At 36.0% G+C, this 22,263-nt stretch overlaps 1 protein-coding gene across 2 annotated transcripts; it reads left to right on the forward strand.

Moving 5' to 3' along the window:
• Window positions 1-172: 172 nt before the first annotated feature.
• LOC107186642 (ubiquitin carboxyl-terminal hydrolase 47) lies at window positions 173-8,587 on the forward strand. 2 transcript variants are annotated; one of them, XM_015574552.1, is made up of 18 exons: window positions 173-216; window positions 1,189-1,274; window positions 2,604-2,795; window positions 2,878-3,121; window positions 3,218-3,396; window positions 3,482-3,656; window positions 3,720-3,841; window positions 3,917-4,110; window positions 4,188-4,402; window positions 4,475-4,698; window positions 5,127-5,291; window positions 5,376-5,829; window positions 5,910-6,293; window positions 6,400-6,807; window positions 6,884-7,131; window positions 7,227-7,589; window positions 7,824-7,987; window positions 8,380-8,587. In XM_015574552.1, exons 3-18 carry the CDS (start codon window positions 2,607-2,609, stop codon window positions 8,522-8,524), a joined length of 3,873 nt encoding a protein of 1,290 aa, XP_015430038.1. In that variant the 5' UTR covers window positions 173-216; window positions 1,189-1,274; window positions 2,604-2,606; the 3' UTR covers window positions 8,525-8,587. The 2 variants fall into 2 exon arrangements, with proteins under 2 accessions (XP_015430038.1, XP_015430037.1); XM_015574551.1 differs by lacking the exon at window positions 173-216 and adding an exon at window positions 1,054-1,107.
• Window positions 8,588-22,263: the final 13,676 nt, after the last annotated feature.

Below are 22,263 nucleotides of genomic sequence, written 5' to 3' on the forward strand. Positions count from 1 at the left end.
TGACTTTATTAAACACGTGTCTTGGAGTTTTACATTAGACTGACCGCATACTGCATGAACAGTCATTACCGCTCTAATAACCCATAAATATAAAAATCTCTATGAGCTAGGAACTATGTTATAGATGGCGTATGTGCTACTTGCACAGACGTACGCCACACCAGTCGTTATGAAATATGGCGTAAAGTGAGTGTTACGCATGTGTCAGTGATTTCGGTAAGGAGTCAGTCTTGTTGCTGCATGTATTTCAATCAGCATACGGAAACACATATTGGTTAGGTTTCGCACGATAAAGAACCATTAAGTGATCGTAAATATCTGAGCGAGTCAATAAATTTTAAACGACGATTTGTGGGTATAAACTGTGACGCAGCAGCGACTATATGGCCAGCCATTTCATAAGACCGATAAGACCTTCGGATACGTTTGTTTCTTGTTATATAGTGTCGGGTTAACAAACTGGTGGACTAATGCGGCATCAATTCGATGTTTCCGTTTCCATTAGACTGTTAAATATCACCATCAACCTGTGCGTTTCTACACGAACAACATCCCGCCGATCGACACGAAAAACATAAAGGAACCGTCCCTCTCTAACTCGCTTCCACTAGCACGAGAGTGCATTCCGATCTTCCCTGCGTGTTGTACCCTCGATTTTAGTTCGTCTAAGTCCCTGTTGCTTTTTCATCGTATAAACATTTTGAAACTCAACTACTCTAGTCGCACGTTCTTCGTTTTCGGTCTCCCTACACAACAGAACCGAAAGGAAACTCCGAGAAACAAGCCAGTGCTCGTGGACCCTTCGTTTTGCGACTTTTGTTTATGTACATGCTCGCACCAGTAACTCGTATTAGGCACGATTTTCCGAGTGTCGCGTTCGCGGTGTAGAATAACGGCCCTGTTTCAACCCTAAAATTTCCGACTCCGTCGTCTAACAATCGTTTCTCCGTTTGCCTGAATGGAAAGAAAAGGTTCTGCGTTTTGTATTCGTAACGAACATAAAATAAGGGACACGATGTTCATTGTTAATCTAAAAAATCATTCGATTAAGCACGTTGATGGTAAAATGTAATTTTCTTACCATGCAATATCGTTGCCAGTTAAAACGTTAGTTCTACAATTAAGTACTGGTTCCAGTTTCTGTGGACCCAATGTAATAATAATTTTCGATTACTTTAAATATTTTAGACTGAAAGGATCAGTGTATGTACCTGGACTGGATTCTGTAATATATTCTGACACAAAGCATATTCCCCATAAAACGGGACTGTTAGGTAAGTTGCAACTATATAAAATAATAATTATTGTAATAATTAATTTGATAAAAATAGATGTGTAGTAACTTTGTTTTCAGTTAAATGTTCGTGCCTGTTGAATTAATATTTCTTAAAATCTTGAAAATGTTAAATCTATTTTAATTCATTGAATTAATTTAATCATTAATCTTCATTAAAAACACTTCAGATGTGAAACTACTTGTATTTTCAATTTTGTACTGGAAATATCTTATTATCGCTTGCATTAATACTTTTATTTTATTAACGATTTATTATGAAATGGTTTATACAATTATTAAGTTGTACTTTTGTTAGTTGATTGTAAGCCTTCAATTATTTGGCAATATCTTTCTTGGTGAGTGGGAAAGAAAAAGGGAAAAGAGGGGAGAATTCTGATCTCAGAGAAGAGAGCCATTTTCCAAGTCTTCGTTTAGACATTCTAAATATAACTGGAGGCTCTATAGGCTTTACTTACTGTGTCATACTGTGCAGAGTAGTATCTCACCGTGTTGCGTAGATTTCACTCATTTTCCACCTTTACTATGGCAAGGTGCCAATTCTGTTTTGTCTAAAAATTAATGATCAATTTGTAATAATTATTTCAAAAGATTATTTCTATTAATTCAAAGTGATTCTCTTTTTACTTCCTGGTAATACAAAAACTAATATTTGTTAGTGTAATACCTTGATGTTAACAATATAAAATTATATTAATCCATCAGGTATGATGTCTAAGTAACATATCCATGTATTTCTGCTAATGGCTAATGACCATATACTTTTCTGAATCATGAGTCTTTAATAGCAGTGAAAAAAACTATAAATAGCAGAAAAATATAATGGTCTATTTAAATATTTTATCTAGTAATATATAGTTGTAAGAATCGAATTTAGTAGATAGAATGTTATAGGTCACAAGAAGATACAAGGTGTTAATGAATCAGTTAATTAAATAGTAAATTCTTACAAATAAAAAAACTAAGGTGAAACTGCAATTTTGTTACTTTTGATTTTGTCTTTAGTACATAGAATCACCTTTTAAATTTATGGATACCTGCTATTGAACATTGTGTATAAGTCGTCAACAGAATTTTCCACCATGCTTCAGAGCACATATTACATACAGAGAATAAATAATTTATTAGTATTTTAATTTTGTTACAGTAATATTTACTAAAGAGAGAGAGCCATTTATAATATAACATAGCAGAATTAAATATATTTCAAACAATAAACTTCTTTGTTATTGATTAGACAATACTTTGAAAATTAATGTCTTTGTCCTAAGTCAGTCATTTAATCCTTTTGTTATGTTTTTTATTACAGATCATGGTTCTTAAGATTGAAACATGTCTGATTGAGTGTCATTTGTTTGGTGGGACGAAAGATAATTGTATCTCCGATGTATATCCTCTATATGAAACCACCTGTGTTAAGGACCTTTATATTCACGTTGAAAAGCATTATCAATTGCCACCAGACAGCTTTAAGCTGTATTTAGTATCAACAGGAAAACAGGTTAGTAGTCGCATCGTGTTCTTGTATTGTATACATTACTGTATTTTTTGTACTTGAATTAATTTGATTCCATTGCTATCAGACTGATTTATGTGGAATGAAAGATAAACTTATGTCAGAAATCGGTGTAGATTTTTCTGACAAAATATACAAAATGAAAAATAAATGCACAGTCTTAGTTGTGAATACGATAGATACTTTAACACAAAAAGAAACTGAATATGATGTATCTACGGATAATTCGCCACCAGTATCTCCTCAGCATACAATACTTTGGGGAGAAGATGATAATGATGATTTCAAATGTTTTATCAAACCCAAAACAGGTATGTGATAAATATACATTATAATATTGTTATTCTGTTAACACACATTTCACAATCGTTCCTGTAAGTTTCAATTTCAATACGTTATTATTTAAGGTTACGTTGGTTTAGTAAACCAGGCAATGACATGTTATTTGAACAGTTTGCTCCAAGCATTATACATGACCCCTGAATTTCGAAATGCGTTATACAATTGGGAATATGCAAGTGGAGCAGAAACAGATGAAGCTAATAGTATTCCATATCAATTACAAAAATTATTCTTAAACCTGCAGGTACTAATTCTATAACTGTTCATAGTAATGTATGTCGTGATTCCACTTTTAATAAGATCTGTCTAAAAAAAACTTATGTTTGCAGACATCGTCAAAATCGGCTGTGGAAACGACAGCGTTAACAAAAAGTTTTGGTTGGAATTCTACAGAAGCTTGGCAACAACATGACATTCAAGAACTTTGTAGGGTGATGTTCGAAGCATTAGAACAGAAATTTAAAAATACAGAACAAGCTGACTTGATCAACAGATTTTATGAAGGTATAAATCAGTGTTATTATACGCATTGAAGAGTAGTTTGTAATTTGGTTTCTATATTGTTAGGAAAGATGATTGATTATGTGAAGTGTCTGGAATGTGGAACCGAGAAATCTAGAGAAGATACTTTTCTTGATATACCGCTACCAGTAAGACCGTTCGATAGTAACGTGGCGTACAATACTGTTGTAAGCTTACACAATACGTTTTCAGTGAATACAATAATGTATGAATTTAGTATACATAAAAGTATATTTTAATAGGAAGCAGCCTTAAAAGCGTTTGTTCAGTATGAAACATTAGAAGGAAGTAATCAGTATCATTGTGAGAAATGTAATAAAAAATGTGATGCACACAAAGGATTAAAGTTCACAAAATTTCCATATCTTTTGACATTGCATCTAAAACGATTTGATTTTGATTTCAAAACTTTTCACCGAGTTAAACTTAACGATAAGTGAGTCCGTACAAATTGATATTCTCGTTTAACATATTCTATAGATTTGTTTTCATATTCCGTCTTTGTAATTTCAGGGTCACATTTCCAAATATATTAAACTTAAATCCTTTCATATTATCTACGACAAATCAGGAATTTTCAGTTAGCGAGGAAACCGTTAGTTCAGTAAAATGCGATGATAGCTCAACAACAGACAGTGGAACTTTGGATCATGATTTTAATCTGTGTGAATATAGTCTTCCTAATAGCAATTGTTCAAGAAATCATGATCTAGATGATGATGACGAAGGTATGTTGATTTTACGAACCCAACACGTGTAGGGAATCACAATGGAAATAATGGTTTGTTTGTTTGTTTCAGGTGTAGACGTGTTAATTAATGATTCGTCAACATCAAACTGCACCGAGCATAATCATGAAAATGAAAAAAATCGTAGTAGTGATGCTGTAAAGGGCCCTTATAATTATGAGTTGTTTTCTATTATGATTCACAGCGGTAGTGCTAGCGGTGGTCACTACTACGCTTATATAAAAGACTTCAGAACGCAAGAATGGCTGTGTTTCAACGATCAAAATGTCACACAGGTACAGAAATACAAATACATCATTGATACCAATTTATGGAATTGTCAAGTTTAAAATCTTATCGATGGTGGTTTCCGCGATTCTACGTCATGTAGATATTATTATTAAGGTTTTCGAGTGTAATCCATGTCCTTTTGGAAATAATTATCCGAACGTTCGGCCAGCATGGAGGCTAGCTTCACCAGGGGCCGGATAACACATCGATACCTTGTAGTGTATTTTGTGCGGTTTGTCTCACGTTGATCAATTACAATCTCAGCTACATATCGGAAGCTTATGTAAATACAGATTTTTATGGAATAATTTGCAGGACTGAGATCAAAAAGAAATTTATTTAGGTTATTAAGGGTTTTGTCACGCTCGAAATTGAATGAAAACTTTTTGTGTTTATCGATATCGTTAAAATGTCGATGGGGTTTTAATTACAGATCACAAATGACGATATTCAAAAAACATATGGCGGTGGTCCAACTAGGTCATACTACAGTGGAGCATGTAGTAGTACTAATGCATATATGCTGATGTACAGACAAATTGATCCTTCTCGTAATGTTTTGCCTATGCAAGTGCAGGATTTTCCAAACCATATACAGGTAATCGAATCATAAAAATCATATTTGTAATTTATTCTGCATTTTTCGCTGTAATTAAATATTCCTCATTGTTAAATTCTTCAGGAACTATTAAAGAAAATGAAAGAGAACGAGGATAACGATAGAAAAAAAGGCAAAGGGGATAAAATATGTTTTCGAAAGAACAGAAGATCATACCTAGAAACATCGTCTGACGATTTTCTGTTGCCCAAAAGAAAGGTAAATCGAACGATACGTGTAGAAGTTGGCTGTATACATCCCTCGATGGACATAATGGTAGTGGCTCCGGTTCAAATTTTGCCCACCATAACTTGGGCGATGGCCACTAAACAATGTTGGCAAACATTAGACGTACATGGAATAGTGAGCTTGAACAAGTGTCGTTTAGTTTGTTACGATGAGAGCAGGGAATTAATTGTGTGTAGTTACGAAGGATTAGAAGAAAGAACTTTCAACAGTATTTGGAACAGGACAGAGTACACTTTGTTCTTAGATATAATGAACGAGAATCAGAAGGCCGAGAAAAATCAGCACGACGGTATGCGCACGATTATTTTTCAATAAATGCCTAATTATAGTAAATCCACGAAAATAACATTTTGTCCGTCTAATACACAGTGATTTGTACAAACGTGTGTACTCTTGACGTGACCGAAAAGAAGATCACAGAAGGCCCATTCCACGTGCGGGCTTTACCCAGCCAAACTGTCGGAGAATACAAAAGATTGCTGAGCAGTTTATTCGGTTTGCCTTTGAGTGAAATGACAGTCATTTTACGAGGACAAAAAACCCACCTAACGTTGCTGGAGTATGATGATGTTAAATTGAGCACTATCGATTTCAGTGATACGATTGATGTGTTTGTGTCAACTATGCGCGATAATGAATGGAAATCATTCCTCGAGACAGCAACTTCATGTGAAATTATAACAAATTATGGAAATTATGATAATGTTATTACAGTGCGTATAAAAATACCGAAACCGAGTGAAATAAATAAAGGTACGTGTTAACACTGACGCTTGCAGAATACATCTGGTGCACATCATTTTGTAATGGTACACACAATGCACTGTACAATTCGGTATAATTATTGTTTCTCTCACAGAGTGGAATATCCCGTCGTTAGATGTGAAATCTAAGGATACGGACAAACCCATTGACGATAGTCCATCCAATGTAAATGTCAACGACTCGCATCGTAGTACCAGCCCAAAGCGCAATGAGGTTCTGAAAATTGACAAGGGCAATGAGGATGTACCACCGAAAACGGCTAGTCCACAGTTAGGAGAAGTCGAGGAATGGAATACGCCAGAGCAGAGTAATAGCGAAGACAGTAGCCTTAGTGACAGTGATAAAACATTAGTCGGGGACGCTCCAGATGACGAGTTTCAAGTACCGTACTTTCAGTACACGAAGACACTTTCCGTCGACATATTAAATCCAATTTGTATGGAACAGTGGGACTGCGACGACGACGATAAAGAACATTATTTCAAAGTTACAGACAGCGAATGTACGGGTTTCAGTTTCGTTTGATTGTAGGAAAAGCATAGTTTCGAATGGACGATAACGGTTTTCTTCCTTTGCAGATCTGAAATTGGAAGTAGCCAGAAGGATGAAGTACAGCACCTTCAAGAAGAAACTGGAACGGTACGTCGGTGTACCGTCGGAATACTTTAAGATTTTTCACAACTCCCGAGACCTCGACGATCTCGAGTGCGATAGCTTGCAAGAGAAGCTTGTATTTTACAAGGAAGACCAGATCCTTCATGTGAAGATCGGTCGATTTTTCGAATTCAAAACAGCAATATATCAGTTGCGTCCCAATCCGGACGAGGTGCGCGTACACGAATTGATATAACGTTCATAAAATGTATCCTTCAGTATTTTTTCTGTTTGGCTAAACATGTCTCCGTTTGAATGTATTTGTAGATATACAAGTTCTTAGGAGAGTGGATCTTTTGCAAGGATATGACTGTCGCCGAGGCGAAGAAAGAGATCCTAGCGGATATTAAACGAAAACACGATATAGATATACCATTCGAGAGATGTCGATTGAGGAAAAAATTCACGGAACTACCGGCCACAGTGTATGTAAATGATCAGAAACTCGAGGATTTGCAACTGTATTCAAACACGGAAATGGTTATACAAAAGTTACCGGATAAGGATCCGTTTACAAGCAGTAGTCAAGTTATAGTACGCGTCCAAAAGTATATCGCTGGAAGAACGTTGTGCGGTTCGTTTCAGGAAATCGTTGTGGATGGAAAGTCTATAAAAGAAATTAGGAAAAAGGTGTGTAAATTCTGATAATGAAACCGTCACACAATGTGTTTCTTAAAAACGTATACAGACCTCCCTTTTTTTACAACTGTTGAACCTTTTTTTTTTTTTTTCTATTGTCTCCTGTCCCCTGTTAAAGTGGATCCCACGTGCCATGAAACGTCCGTGTACAGTACACTGTATAGGGTGTTAACGATTCTTTAAGCATCAATAATAATTTAATAACCTTTTTATTCTTCTATTTAGTTGTCTGAAATTTCGGATATTCCGGAGGAACACATTGAGATAGTAAAGATAGATAGTGAAATGCCCGTGTTCCCTGCTTTGGATATTGACGAGAACACAGTCTGGTACGGGTACGATTCAGATGTTGAGTTTAAACTCGACAATGAAACTGGACTACTATATAGGTACGTATGACGTATGGAAGAGAACTATGATCGCGATAATGTTATTACTGTTGAGGTTTTTAGGGTGTAAACTCGATACTTTTGAAGCGAATTATATATTGCGATAACTGATGTGTGCCATGTAGTAGTCTGGTTAACCAATGAAAATATATAATTGGTGACCACTGAATCGAAACGTAAGGAATGTACGCTTTAATAGTTAATCCGTTACCTGGCACACACGAGTATTAGTTTGTTATATGAACTTTGATTTATCTAGTTTCAATGCTGGTGAAACCGTCGGTGAATTTTTCCAGAAGGACTCAAAAGCCTCTACAAGTAGTGACTGTATGCTGCTAGATAACTCTGTTTCAGATAACAATATAAATACGTTACGCATTTGGTTTCAACAGGGATAACAGGCATAACTGGGATTTGCCAAAACCGATGAGGCGAGATGATTACAGCTTGAGAATTCAAGAATTTGGTCGTGCAGTGGTAAATCATTCAAGCCGAAAAGACACCGCACTTAGAATACATTTGACCACCACAGAATGATCGTCCACTGAACATACACGTTCTGATAAACAACTGTTAAATAAGCACGCGTGGGAACATGAAAACAATTGCGTACAAAATGATTGCAACGTGTCAGGTATTTGTGAAATCGAGTATTCAACAATCACCAGATATTCTGTGCTACGGTAAGCCTCCTGTATATCAAAGCATTCGCGTTCCTAGAATCGCTCCCGCTTGGCTGCTCGGATCGATCGGTTTCGTGAAATTCTTCGGATTTCGGAAACATTGCGTATTACCTTAGAGATTTTAAATCTGGATTGTTGCGTCTCGTCACGAGGTTCTTTTTTTTTTTTTATAACTTTAAGGATCGTAAAGCTGCCAATTGCTTACGGATTATTAAGTTATTTTACCATCTATAGAATTCTATCGAAGAGCACAAATACTAATGAAGTAAGGGTAAATCACTGATGGTAGTGAGGCAAGGGAAAACTTTAGAAAGGGAATCGAATTGTTTGGTGATAATCCGAATTTAAATTATGGACTTCTTACAATTTACATGTATGTAACTGATAAAAGATTCGGAGTTCCTGCATCTTGCATTTTCACGGAATCCTGAACACCTCTCTTATCCCTAAGAATTTTGATACCTTCACACATCTGTATCAAAAAGTTTTAAGGGGAATTCTCAAAGTCGAATAACTAAGAGATTTTTAACGTCCAAATGCAGCACAGAGTATATCTATTTGTTGAAGAACATTTATCTGACACAACAATAATTAACCCTTTTAATGCCAGTATAGGTTAAACTGCATTCTTATGACAGAATTGTCATTTATATGTTTCTTTTTCTTCCCACAATTTAATTTGGTAGTAGTAGCGTTTACAAACATTACAAATTCGATTACAATTTGTTCTTTCGAAGCAACAAAGTTCCTTCGTTTGAAAAACGTTTAAAAGAGTGAGGATAAGATTATAGTATATAATAATGTTTCTGATAACCTTTTGTTGTTTAAAGTCAGAACTAACGCCATTATTATCAAATTAAATAGAGATTCTTCCATATGATTATTAAGATTTGTCCTGGCTAGGCATGTATCCTGCAGTATGTTTTAATTTATTTAAGTATATATGTTTATTCATTCATTATATATGTTACCGGTACATAGGAATCTGTGCCGTTTGGAGAACCAAAAAGTACATTTAGCCATGGCATTGTTGTTATTTCTTACAAATCTCAGAGTTTTCAATCTAATGAAAAAGATTCTTCAAGGAAGTCCATCAAATTTACATTTGTATGATAGATCAGTTGCTTGTAAATAATAAAACTTGTGAATCGAATTTCAGCATCTTTCTTCATGTCAATATCACCACACATTCTAAACAGAACATAAAGATACGTTTCGTATTTTCAATTGTATAATAATGCACTGCATGTATGTAGGGCTTCACTCTCCTCTCTGCATTTATCGACAGTTCAACTCGGCGTTATTTTTTTCTCCGTTAACAATATCACCATTGGAAATTACGGTGCTGAAAGGGTTAAATACGAAGTTGTTAATCCTGGTCATTATTAGATCGTTTTGATAGACTGTTCATAGATTATTTATTAGTTCTGTGCAATTGTTTTGCATTCGAAACCAGTGTGCATTGAATAATAATCAACAATGAACAGAGATGCAAAAGAATTCATTGAACTAAAAGAGAATTTTACGAGATGTGCATTCTCTTCGTTACAATATCAGTTGTATGGCGGTTTACAATGTTCTCACAACTTTTGAATATGTCTCTAATTTATATTTATTGTATATTTGTTACATGAATGCCTACTTCGGATTGTTTATGATCTATCAGCAATCTGTCAAAGACATGACAATCTAGATGTCTATATTCAAACGAGAAATAAAAGAAGAGTCGTAACTTTTGGTACAGAGAATCTATTACTAAAACGTATCACTAAGTAGTTGAGAAAAAATTTTTATAATGTATTTTCATCAATTTCAATTACCTTCAATTGACTTTCATTGAATTTCTTTTTATCGTAAATACTCATCCTCGTCAACGTTTTAATTAAATATAATGAAAGTTAACAAATAATCGGAATTATTTCCTAGTGTGTTCTGTATTATAGAGAAATTTTATACACAACTAGCAAAAGTAGTTGTTATTAGAAACATTTAAATTGTTTGCTCGTAATTATCATTATGATGTGAGTTCAAGAATGAAGTAGAAAAATGGAACGTTTAGTGTTCAATGCGTTTTTTCAGTTTTCTTTTCTATTTTGCCACTCAATTTTATTTGTGATATTTGGAGCTTAAGTTTTGTCTGACAATTTTTCTTATAATTACTAGAACAGAAAACTACTAGAAATGTGTTCATTAAGTAAAACAGTGGATATGTGCAAATAATAATTACAACTTGGCATTGTATGGATTCGAATTAATAATTTTAATGTTTCTTATTTACAAAAGAAATATGGACCTTCAGTATCATAGAAACTATAAAGTATTTTATTTTATCAATTTATGCAAAAGGTGCTCATACTTATCATCTTAAATGTTTAAATCTTCGAATTGATTATAAATATTCGTGTAGCCTTAATGAACTCAGTGAAACACTTTAATATTTGCACATACCTACATTAAAAGTAAACCTACATACTATAATAAATCGTATTTTGGTCTTTTTGTAAATGAGTTCATAACAAAGGGTATCACACATTATAAGTACAACTGTATTGAAATTATGTTGTCCAGAATTGAGCAAGCATTATACTTTGTATCACATGTTATAGTTTGAATCAAATTGTATTTATAACCATTATTATTTTAAATTATATTCTACATTTATGGGTTACTAATTTTTCTGCCTTAATACGATTGTTTCTTTGACGAATTTTCAATTTGATTTTTTGCGTGACTAGTTTACAATGATCTGAATAAAAATTACGTTGAAACTGTTGTTTCTTAAATATAAGTTTTATTCACCTTCGTCATATATTAAGTCATTGAATAATAAGTTACATTTAGTGCATAAGTAATAAATTACAGAAGTTAGTGGCGCCCTGGTGGGGGCCTAGAGACCCCCACAAACTTGTCGTTTTTCCGTCATCTTGGATTCAGAAAAGCTCCGGAAAAATTTGGATTTATGGGACATTTGGTCGCGCCTCCACCACTTGGTGGCGGAATTGAAACTACGCAAAGACGCCACCAGATGGCGCTGCTTAAAAGTTTTAAAATTAGTTCCAATTTCCGCCACCGACTGGTGGGGCGCCACAAACGTGCAGATTTTTTCCGTCATCTTGGATTTTGCAAAAAGCGCGGCAAAATTGGGATTGATGGGACATTTAGTGGCGCCCTTCACCACTTGGTAGCGGAAATTGGAACTAAATCCAGAACTTCTTCCAAAACTTAAAAGTTTTAGAATTAATTATTTTGTTATTATTTATTATTTCTTATTACTTTTTTGGTTAATCGATATTAGGAATAGCAGTGGACATAGTGCCGGGATTAATGAATAACGCATATGTATGATTTGACTGTTTTTTATTGAAAAAATTGTACGAAAATATACAATTTCCAATAGCATTTCTATAAATTTAACAACAATTGCCGTAAGTACTACATACATGATTTTACAATATATTTATAATAATATTTCTATAGATTCAATGAAAGTGCCATGCAATATGGCACCAAAAAATTGCTCCTGATCTGTTTTATAATATTCAATAGTCAGATATCTTAATAACAATTTATTAACAAGGAGCAATTGAAATAATGTTGTTACATACAAGTTAAGTATGACTTCATACAGTAGGCGCTCGTTCATTAATCGTGTTATCGATTCGACGCGATTTCGCACGTGTCTCTGTACTGAGTTCGCGAAAAGAAACGGCAGCTCTTTCCAGCCGTGGTTCATTAGCACACGAGTAAATTAGTGCCTGCGGTTCAACGAGCCAGTCCCCATAGTTGTATTCCAGAGGTGGAACGAACCGAAGTATGTGTTCGACGGGCATTCACGATGCGTCGTGCACGTGTATAGAAGGAATGCGTCCCTTCTTCCTCCTCCTCCCCACGCATATGCTCATTGTTCGACCCCTTGGGCGCGGTTCGATTCGTCTGCATTTCAGAACCGATCCAATCTTTCGTTTTATAAACCTGCAGACAATCTTCTCGATGCACTTTTTACTAGTGGACATTTTTACCAAAACCATAAACGGTCGTAGAGCCCATATTTGCGAATCTTGACCTAATATTTCTCTCTCTCTCTCTCTCTCTCTCTCTCGGTATTATTCGTTAAACAGCAACGAAACTTCTATCATCTATTTTTAACCCTTTAACGATGTTCGACGAGTATACTCGTCATGCGGAAACGACCACTTTTTAGGTAATGACGAGTATACTCGTCGTGTGAAAAAATAAAATACCTTTTGCTGTACAAAAAATTTTAGTAAAAATTTGAAAAATATGTTCATTTTGTTGGAATAATGGAATCAATCGGTTACACATTTTCAAAGTAAAATTCCATCGTTCAATTCATTCTTTAATTCTTAATTCTTCGATTTCTTTTTCATTGTCCAACCACCCCCCTCCCCCCTCTCAGTATTTTTTCATTCCCATGCTTTCTTTTTCTTTCTTTTTTTGAGAGCTGCACGCGAACCATTAACGTTCTAGGACACTTGCAGATAAAGCACGAAGGGCTGCTGGGGGGGCGAGCTCGACCCTATCAGCCGCCGTCAACGAAGTCCTGTTCTATCTCTCCTGAATTCCTGAACGCTAACTCACCGTGTCTCATTGTGATGTTGATGTCACGATGGGAGCGGGGCATGACCGCGCATCGATTCAAACGACTTAAATGGAAATTGAAAACCAGAATGCATGCGAGCTGGCCACCCGCCATTTTGTATTTAACGATCGTCGTCGATAAAAACGAGCTTAACCATTGTTCACCCGTTATCCGAGGACGATGAATTACATACATTTAATCACGCTGTTCCATAAGTCCCAAAATGATGGAACTAAACCCGGTTGTTTTTGTTAATCACCCTTTTAACTGTTTTTTCCTTTCATTTCGAAAACGTGCACATGTGCGCTTAGTTATTTTCAAGCTACGTCGAGAGTATACTCGACGAAAGCAGAGTAAATGCATTTGTTGTAAAAATGAAATAACTTCCAACAAAATGACCAAATTATTCTTGCGACTGAAGTGCTATCTATAGACAAAAAACAAGTCACTATATTATTCTTTTTTTTTTCGAGGGATTTTATTTCTTTGTATGTTTCCTTTTTTGTCCTCAAATATTCCATCGTATTTTTCCTTGTATCAATGTGGATGAGCAAGCATTGCATCGTTGCGTATGAAAATATATCGTACGGTGACACGATACGATGATACGCAACAAATGGATACGCACCTTGACAGTAAACAAATAAAATAGCGTTTCTCTAACTGCGTATTTTCTTAAGCAATCGCAGTTTAACGATTGGAAAAGTTTTTAGTACACCCTGTATATGCCCGTTTTAACGCTCCGTTCGAAACTAAGTCTCTTAAATCGTAATATCATAACCTTGAATCTACGATAATGATCGAAGACACGTAACCGAATTACGTTAATGTTACAATCACGTCGATGATCTGTTTTGACCACGTCGGTATTACTAAGTATATTCAATTTATTCCATCAAGCGTAACCGCAATGAGTAATTTATCAACCCAGTGAGTAACACCACCACAGACGTTTATGTAATAAATTCCGACAACATAGTTACGTTGGTTTTTAATTATGTTCGTAGGAACGAAACAAAAAGAAAAAAAACAAAGAAAGAACTTAGTACCTCTTCGGATCGACCTTGAATTCGACAATGGATTTTTTTTACATAACCTCTTAAAGCATCCGGTGCGCGATCGTGTTTGTCATTTTTCCAGTCCGTGAATCGAGACGCATAATCCGTTACAGTCGAGGGGTGCCACGATCATCGATCAACGGGGGAAGTAAAAACCGGAGCAAAAAAAGAAAAAAACAAACAAAACAGAAAAAGGATATAATAAGCCGACGAAGAAATCGTTCAAGGTAACCACGGACCCGTGAGCACGACCGATTCCCCTCCATCTTTCACCCCTTTTTCTCTCGCCGTGACAACTTCCTTCGTCGGATTTCCTTCGGATACACTGGACAGGATGTGAAAGTGCGGGGACCAGTGGTGCTCAGATCGTTGGGGAAAAAATCGGTCGATCTTGACATTATCGGGATGTCGTAGAGGTGTGAAAATTATCTTAATTATTTAATAGTATAATATATTTATATGTAAATGGGTTATGAATCCTGTGGTACGATATACATACAAGTATATGGAAATCTAGAGGACAAACAAAAAGTTTGGATATAGGATAATGTGTAACGATATGCCAGAATTAAATACAAACAACTTATAGTAAATATACAGAAAATTTTACGAAATTTAACAAATGTTCCAGAGAATCGTATAAAGAATTTAAAAAATAAAAGAGGGAAAAAGAAAAAAATGTACAAAAAATATTTACAAGAATGCACAGTAATGTTACGGTTTTGTAGAAAGAAATGCGTAATTAACGATAAAATAACAATGGAACAGAAAACGAGAAAGAACTATATATTTAGAAAATTATCATAAGTATTTACGGACCACCTGTACGTTCGATAAGCATACACTGTTCTAAGAATAGAAAAAGCACAGTGTCTCAAGAAACTTCTACCCATTAATTTAAAGCGTAATTACAGTAGAACATCAATCATTCACGGAGCCCTATAATCGCGACCATTCTATAATATGCGGGTTCCCAATTTTTCTTGAAACATTCGAAAAAAATTCGAGCTCTGTAAGTTTCTACTGTATTTATAACACTCAACACTTGAACTCCATTAAATGAAAGAAACAAAGGACCAATAATACCTTAATTTTACAAATAACTTTATAAATGCATATTCAAATTTATCCGATACCATCCACACAAGACTAAAAAACACTGTTATATACTCACAGATCTGAAAAAAATACATAACACCAATATTTTATTTCGTAATTTAGAATACATAGCCATATGGTAACACTGGGAACGAAAGGGTTAAATCCAATTATGCAGATTTCGTTTTATTATTAGTCCCGGGAGATCAAGCCACCTGATCCGTTAATGAATTGAACTTTTTCTTCATTTATCGAGCCGTCGACTGGAATGAACAACTTTATAATCTAATCGTTTCTCTCAGTGAACTGGTAAACAATACAAGGAGCGATTCTAACTAAAAAATAAAAAAAACCAAAACAAAAGAGGAGAAAAAACGAAGCTGGAATGTTCGGTTCGACCGGTTAGTGGAAGCATTCCTCCACGAGTCCAGTCACCTGCGGGCGCGGGGAGGGGGGAGGGGAGGGTACGTCGGGGTTTGAGAGGCCCGCTGACACCTGGTGCCTCGACTTTGGTGAACACAGTTTGGTGGGGTCTCTCACGCGGTATGTAGTCTCTACGGACGCGCGAAACCGGAGACCTCAGTTGTCACCGCGGCACCAGCGGAACAACATTGCGCGTTTGTTGTAAATCTCGAAAACCCCAATCGTCGGTACGTACTTTTCAAGATCGTTCGATCATCGATATCGGTGGTAAACACTGCGGAGGAGACTTGAAATTTATTTCAAACTTGTACACCAAATTGGAATTCTACAAGAAATTAATTTCGGATCGATATTTAGTTTCGTCGAGGAAGTCAGTTTTGCTGGACAGATCGGATGTTTCGAGGACACTTGAAATTTATTTCAAATTTAAACATCCAATTGGAATTCTACGGAACATAATGGTGTACAGTGGTCTTCATTGTTCTGCAAGAAATTAATTTTGGATCGATATTTAGTTTCGTCGAGGAAGTCAGTTTTGGTGGACAGATCGGATGTTTCGAGGACACTTGAAATTTATTTCAAACTTTGGGACCAAGTTGGAATTCTCGTACTATCAATAACGGTATTGTGGTGGTTTTTTTATTCTGCAAGAAATTAATTTTCGGACGATATTAGCTTTGTTGAAAACATTAGTTTTGGTGAACACACTTCGTCAGTAGTTTCAAGGGCTCTGGACTTACGTTTTTGGACGCTTCTTGTTTCTGACGTCTTGTTGATCGTTCCTGGGAATGATTTAGTGAACACTTTGGAGGATTATTCGAGGCTAAAGGTACTTGAGAATATCATCGGATGTGATATCAGTGAAGCAACAGTTGTCTATTTGGACCCTATCGTTCGGTGGACATTATTCGGCCCGTCCATTTTGGTGAACATCGTCGAGAATTTCGAAAGTTTCGTATACATTGTTGAGATCGGGAACTCTGATGATTATCGTGACGTCAGATGAGCAAACAGTGTGCCTCGTTCCTTCGCCAGGTGATTCGTCGTTTATCCGGAGAAATCGCGAATCTTTGAATAAAAAAAACTGACGACCAATTTTCACGAAGACTCTAGGATCTCGAGAGTTTTACCAAGGTCCCCTTGGAGTCGTACTTTAATTTGTCAATATACCTGATTCGTCTGTTGAAGACAGTTGTCGGTTTCATTAAATCATCTAATCAAAGAACTGTCCAGTCGAACGACAACATCGATCAGGTTTTTATTCGTTGTAACAAGTGTTGCACGTGTTTCTAATTAAATTTAACGTTTTTCATCGACATTCCCAGTTTGATGGTCAATGAATGACTGGAAGCTATTTGTAATTAAATTCGATTCTCGAGGATCAATTTCTTATTGCTTTATATTTATGGTGCTATTAGCGACGAAACTAAATAATCGAAGAGATTTTACGGCAACTATGCACACACGCTTGGTGATTTCGTTTAGTATTTTCACTTGAATGGTCGAACACTCGCGTGACCTGAATAACTTCGTGGGAAACGATCAACGTTTGTGGTTATTGTTGTTCCGAACGGATTATCGGTGGATCGACGATCTTCAGGTAGCTACATAATAATTATACTCATTTTTTATTATTACATTTCCGTTTGCGATAGAGAAGATTTAATGTTTGCAATCAATGGACCGTGGATATTTATGCAACTTTAGGTTTTGGTAGATTAATTTATGAAAATGACATTTATCCCAATATTCCTTGTTACGATCTACGACGATATAAATATTTTTTCTTAGAGTTTCTGCCAGGTTAAAAGAGTGAAATAAAAATCTCATTCTCGTTTTATCGTGTGTGAAATTTAACATTCTATTAATTAGTGAATTCTTGCAGAATTTATCGGAGCAGAATCGTATAATACGAGGCGTTTACACGCCAACACACGGTTAAGTCGGTACAGCTTGTAGTGTCATCAAAAAACATTTGACTTGTGCGATAACGCTGCTAGAATATTTTGCCAAGTAACTCGAGCATTATTAATAAAACGACGCTCATTATACTCTGTCGCCAAACAAAAAAAGAGTATTGTTATACAGAGTGTCCCACCTAACGTGAGCACCTTCAATACCTGACTTCTTTTCGAAGACACAAAAATATGCGAGGGGGAAGTATTATTTGGTCAGAAGAAGCAAATACTATGATAAGCAAAAAATTTTTCTCAAGGTCATATTTTATTAAATTAAATATTACTACACACTGTTATCATCGTGGTGTAATAGTTAAGATGACAGCCAATCCAATAAACTATAATAGTGTGACCTTGGATACAAAAAAATCCACAAACGTATGATAGTAGATTTAAATAATAAAATAACTACGATAGAGGGATTAGAGAAAGAATCTATCGAAGTTGATGAGCATCACTTTTAGCATTTATTAAAATAAATTTCCTGCAAATCGAAAGCAAGTGAGATACTAAAGATGCTCAGGTTAGGTGGGTCACCCGGTATACGTGGATCGAATTAGTTACAAAAAATCAAATGAGAAAAGTGTAACCCTAATGGTAAAGAAGCAAAATCTTCTTTTGACTGATTGTCGGCATGTTCAAAAGAGTCTGGCAACGATATCGTTCCTATTCGAGGCTCGTTTCGAATGAATGGCGTCAATGGATTTGACGAATCGTGTATAATAACTTCCAAATCGTATATAATAACTTCCAAATCATATATAATGACATTCAAATCGTATAATAACCCAATATCGTCGCTCCAGTGCTCGATAAGACTCTCGCACGTTCGGTGAACCCTGGGAACGGTTTTGTAACCGGAGAATTTAATTAGAACAACCGCAGCCAGCACGTGCCGAACGTTTCCTCGCCGGTGGACAATGAGAATTGTCGCTGCGAAGTGTCTGGAATTTGTTGGAATTTATTTGCCTACACGATCTAAAAGTTTTTTCCTTTCACACTCGTCCTACAACAGGAAATCGTGACACCTCCGCAAAATTTCGCTACGATCGGCAAGTAACGATTCACAGAATGGAAATTGAACATTTTTTTTTTCGTCTACATTTACGTTCGATAACGTTGTCGAAACGGAATTTTCATTTTTTTCTGAATTTTTATTTTCATTGGAAAAAGTTTGAGAACATTATTAGTATTACAAGTATTCCAGAATTCTTTTAAATACTTTGAAAGCCTACAACAGTGAAAAAAATTAGACTTGGAAATAAACGACCCACTTTGACTACGGAGTGCGAGAAAATATGTTGACCTACAGAGGGTTAATGGAAGATATGATATGTAATCACTTTGTCTTCGTCGAGGAAAAATGTAAATTTGCTTATTTTCCGATTCGTTGATCGTGACATACTATTCGAATCATGAAGCGTACTCTACACACGTAGCAATTATACACACGACCGATTGAATTTCAATGAGCTCGGTTGCTAAATCAAATTTGCAGGATTTCACGCGATAGAATGTTCCTCAACGGGATCGGTGGCTCCTTTTCTTACGATGGTTCACATTTTTCTCGAGTCATGCGATCTTAATTGGTACGCTTTGGTATGTGATCATCCTTCTGTTCGTCGAAATTGCAGACGTTAACCTCTTTACAGATTTTTAATATTATATTTTGATGCCAGTTATTTACATATTAACTATAGAAGAGAACCATCCTTCATAGTTACAAAAATGGCGGACATTCCTGCCGTGTAATATTTTACACACGGACAATACCTTTAATTATCATTTTTATTACAGTTCACCATCTTAACCTTTTCCATTATAAAACGAAATAAAATATGTGTGTAACGAAAACTACAAAATATCTAGAGGTCAATGAAAATTTCGTTCTTAACATGTAAAAACTACTATAGACCTAACCACAAATCATAACTTTCGTACGTTTATTGCAAAATATGAGTAATAATTAATTTCTTTTATAATAATATTATCACTACTGATAATATGAAAATTGTCTAAAAATTCAACGTTGCCTATAGCAGTCGTTACATTTTTTTAAATAGTATTAAATAATAATTTGCATCAGAGTGAAATTTTTCTTTTTAAGGGTTGAGGGAACGGAATGCATGAGCAGAGTTTGTTTCACGAAAATTAAACGAATAAAATGATTCGTTAAAACTGGCGCAGCGGAACCGCCCCGCCGCAGCGTATGTTAATGCAATTACATTACGGGGACTAACAGGTTGCCCCACTTGTTTAATGTAACGACGCGTACAATCGCAATTCAAATATTTCACGATTATCGTCGCTCGAATCAATTGCGCTTTCCGCTGCCGTACTCGCTCAAGTATGCATAAACATGTTTATTAAACAATCGACGCTGCTACATCGCGACGTAATAACGTAAACAAGTCCTATCCGCTGGCGAACACTAATTAATGGCCGCAGGTGGAACAATATATCATTGTTCCCATCGAGTAAGATTGTTTTTTGGTTATCATCACTTCGATCTGGACGTACAATATTTTATTACTATACGTCGTTAAAAATTTTCTTCGCTCTTCCAATAAAAGAGATGCACTGAAAAATTAATTTTTTAATTCTAATATGTATTTCCGTAGTTTCTGGAATTTTTCATCGTTCTCCTAGTTGGCAACATTTCGTTTTGGCAGACGCGAGAGGTTATGGTACCGCGTAACGCAGAAATAGAATACGACCCGTCCCGTTCCTTATAATTGAGCGTGAGACTGATCGATTCACGTCAATATCACGAGAAGGGTCGAAATAATTTATAGTTACACGGTTGGCCCGAAAAATAAAACACAATATACAATCTCACGTTAGTAGTAGACAAGTAGGAGGGGGCGTAAGTGGGAACGGACGATAGTGACTTCACTCGTGTCTAGTCTCATTATCAATTCTTTTGTTTTGAGGTCAGCCGACTAAACCTGACACTCACACCTCGAGTTTTCTCGAATTCTTTCCGTTTTATACGCGTGATTTCTTTAACTCTCGCTTACACCTCCCAATTATACCCTTTCGGATAAAAACATTTCCATTGTAGCGATAATTTGTTCTTAAGAAATTAATTCTTATTAAACACGTTGTATACGAAAAATAAATATTTAAAACGTAATTCGGTACCTATTGAATCAGAATCTCCATTCCGTGTTACATGGACCCCAAGGAGATCAGCAGGGTTAAAATAGAATTTTCTTTTAAGTAAAGATATTATAAATAAAAAAAAAGCTCTCGAAAGCTGTTAAAACAATGTCACGTATTTATAAAGTGCAAACATACTTACGTTCATTTAAAAACTTCAGGCGCTTATTTAGAGAAGATAAATAATGTAAATATAGCGATAGTACTTATTATGTATCTTTGCAATGATAAACGTCGTCTACTAACACGGAGCGTACGTCTAAATTTACTCAACCCCGTTGTCGTGTGGTGAAGAAATATCTCATGAAATATAATCGACCCTCGATTACACGAAATAGTCCGCGAAAATGAAAGTCAATACGATGTTGTGTCATATGAATTTTCCACCTATCGTTAAATTTTCCACCTATATTTCAATCTTATCTTTCCGCTCCCCGGAGCATTCGGTGACTATGAGCGAGGCTTTACTTTCACGATGCAAGATCCGAAGTTAATACCCCTGGTGCTGGTGTTGCGCAACACGGTACGCAACGTAATGAAAACCGTGTGGCGTGTCGAGGGGCTCTAAGCACAATGATGTGACCTACCTATGCGGCCTGTGTTCGGGTTACGGCTGGAAATAAGTCATTTCTCTATTAAACCTCCTTATGCGGCGTTCACAGCTACGTCACCGTGACAGATGATTTACTGAACTCCCGGAACGATCGCGAACATGCCTAAAGTGAACTGTTGTTATAAATGGTATGACAAAAAAAGTTCAAAAAAGGTCACAAGAAACGTCTGCTGCATTTTAGGAATGTTGGATTCCGATTCGATTCTTCAGAAGGTCGATTCTCATGGATGACTGTCACTGGCATGTGTAACACACACACATTTACGTACCGAAGAATTCCGTGGAAATACAGGGGCAAGCGTTATCCTGGCATCCTGTCGATAAAAAGTTCGCTGCGTTACGAGATAAATTAACATACCGCTACACGTACTCGTTGCTTCCGTTTTCTTTTTCCCGCGCTCTCTGCAATTGCTTTCTCGCTATCGAATACCGCAGCTGCCGGGCAACACTTTCACGTAAAAACGAACTCGATTCTCCGTCGTACAGAAATTCCGCCGTACAGTAAATCCTCGATGAGTGTTCGAAGGCTTCGTGGCACTGAACATTAAATAATGAAATAAATATCTGCCAAAAGAAAGATGCTGGAATCTCGGGATTGAAATTGACACTCGAAAGGTGGACGTCTTTTGTGGTCATGGTTAAAGTGACTGTGTCCATTTTTCTTTTTAAATATGCATTTTG

The sequence above is a fragment of the Dufourea novaeangliae genome, unplaced genomic scaffold (genome assembly GCF_001272555.1).
Source record: "Dufourea novaeangliae isolate 0120121106 unplaced genomic scaffold, ASM127255v1 scaffold65, whole genome shotgun sequence".
NCBI classification, from domain to species: Eukaryota; Metazoa; Arthropoda; class Insecta; order Hymenoptera; family Halictidae; genus Dufourea; species Dufourea novaeangliae.

Bases quoted from the DNA above. Each gene is read 5' to 3' on its own strand.
- LOC107186642 (XM_015574552.1), top strand. From the start codon at position 2,607: ATGGTTCTTAAGATTGAAACATGTCTGATTGAGTGTCATTTGTTTGGT. The intron at 3,122-3,217 runs GTATGTGATAAA...TTATTATTTAAG, and splicing joins TTTTATCAAACCCAAAACAG to GTTACGTTGGTTTAGTAAAC. The intron at 5,292-5,375 runs GTAATCGAATCA...TAAATTCTTCAG, and splicing joins ATTTTCCAAACCATATACAG to GAACTATTAAAGAAAATGAA.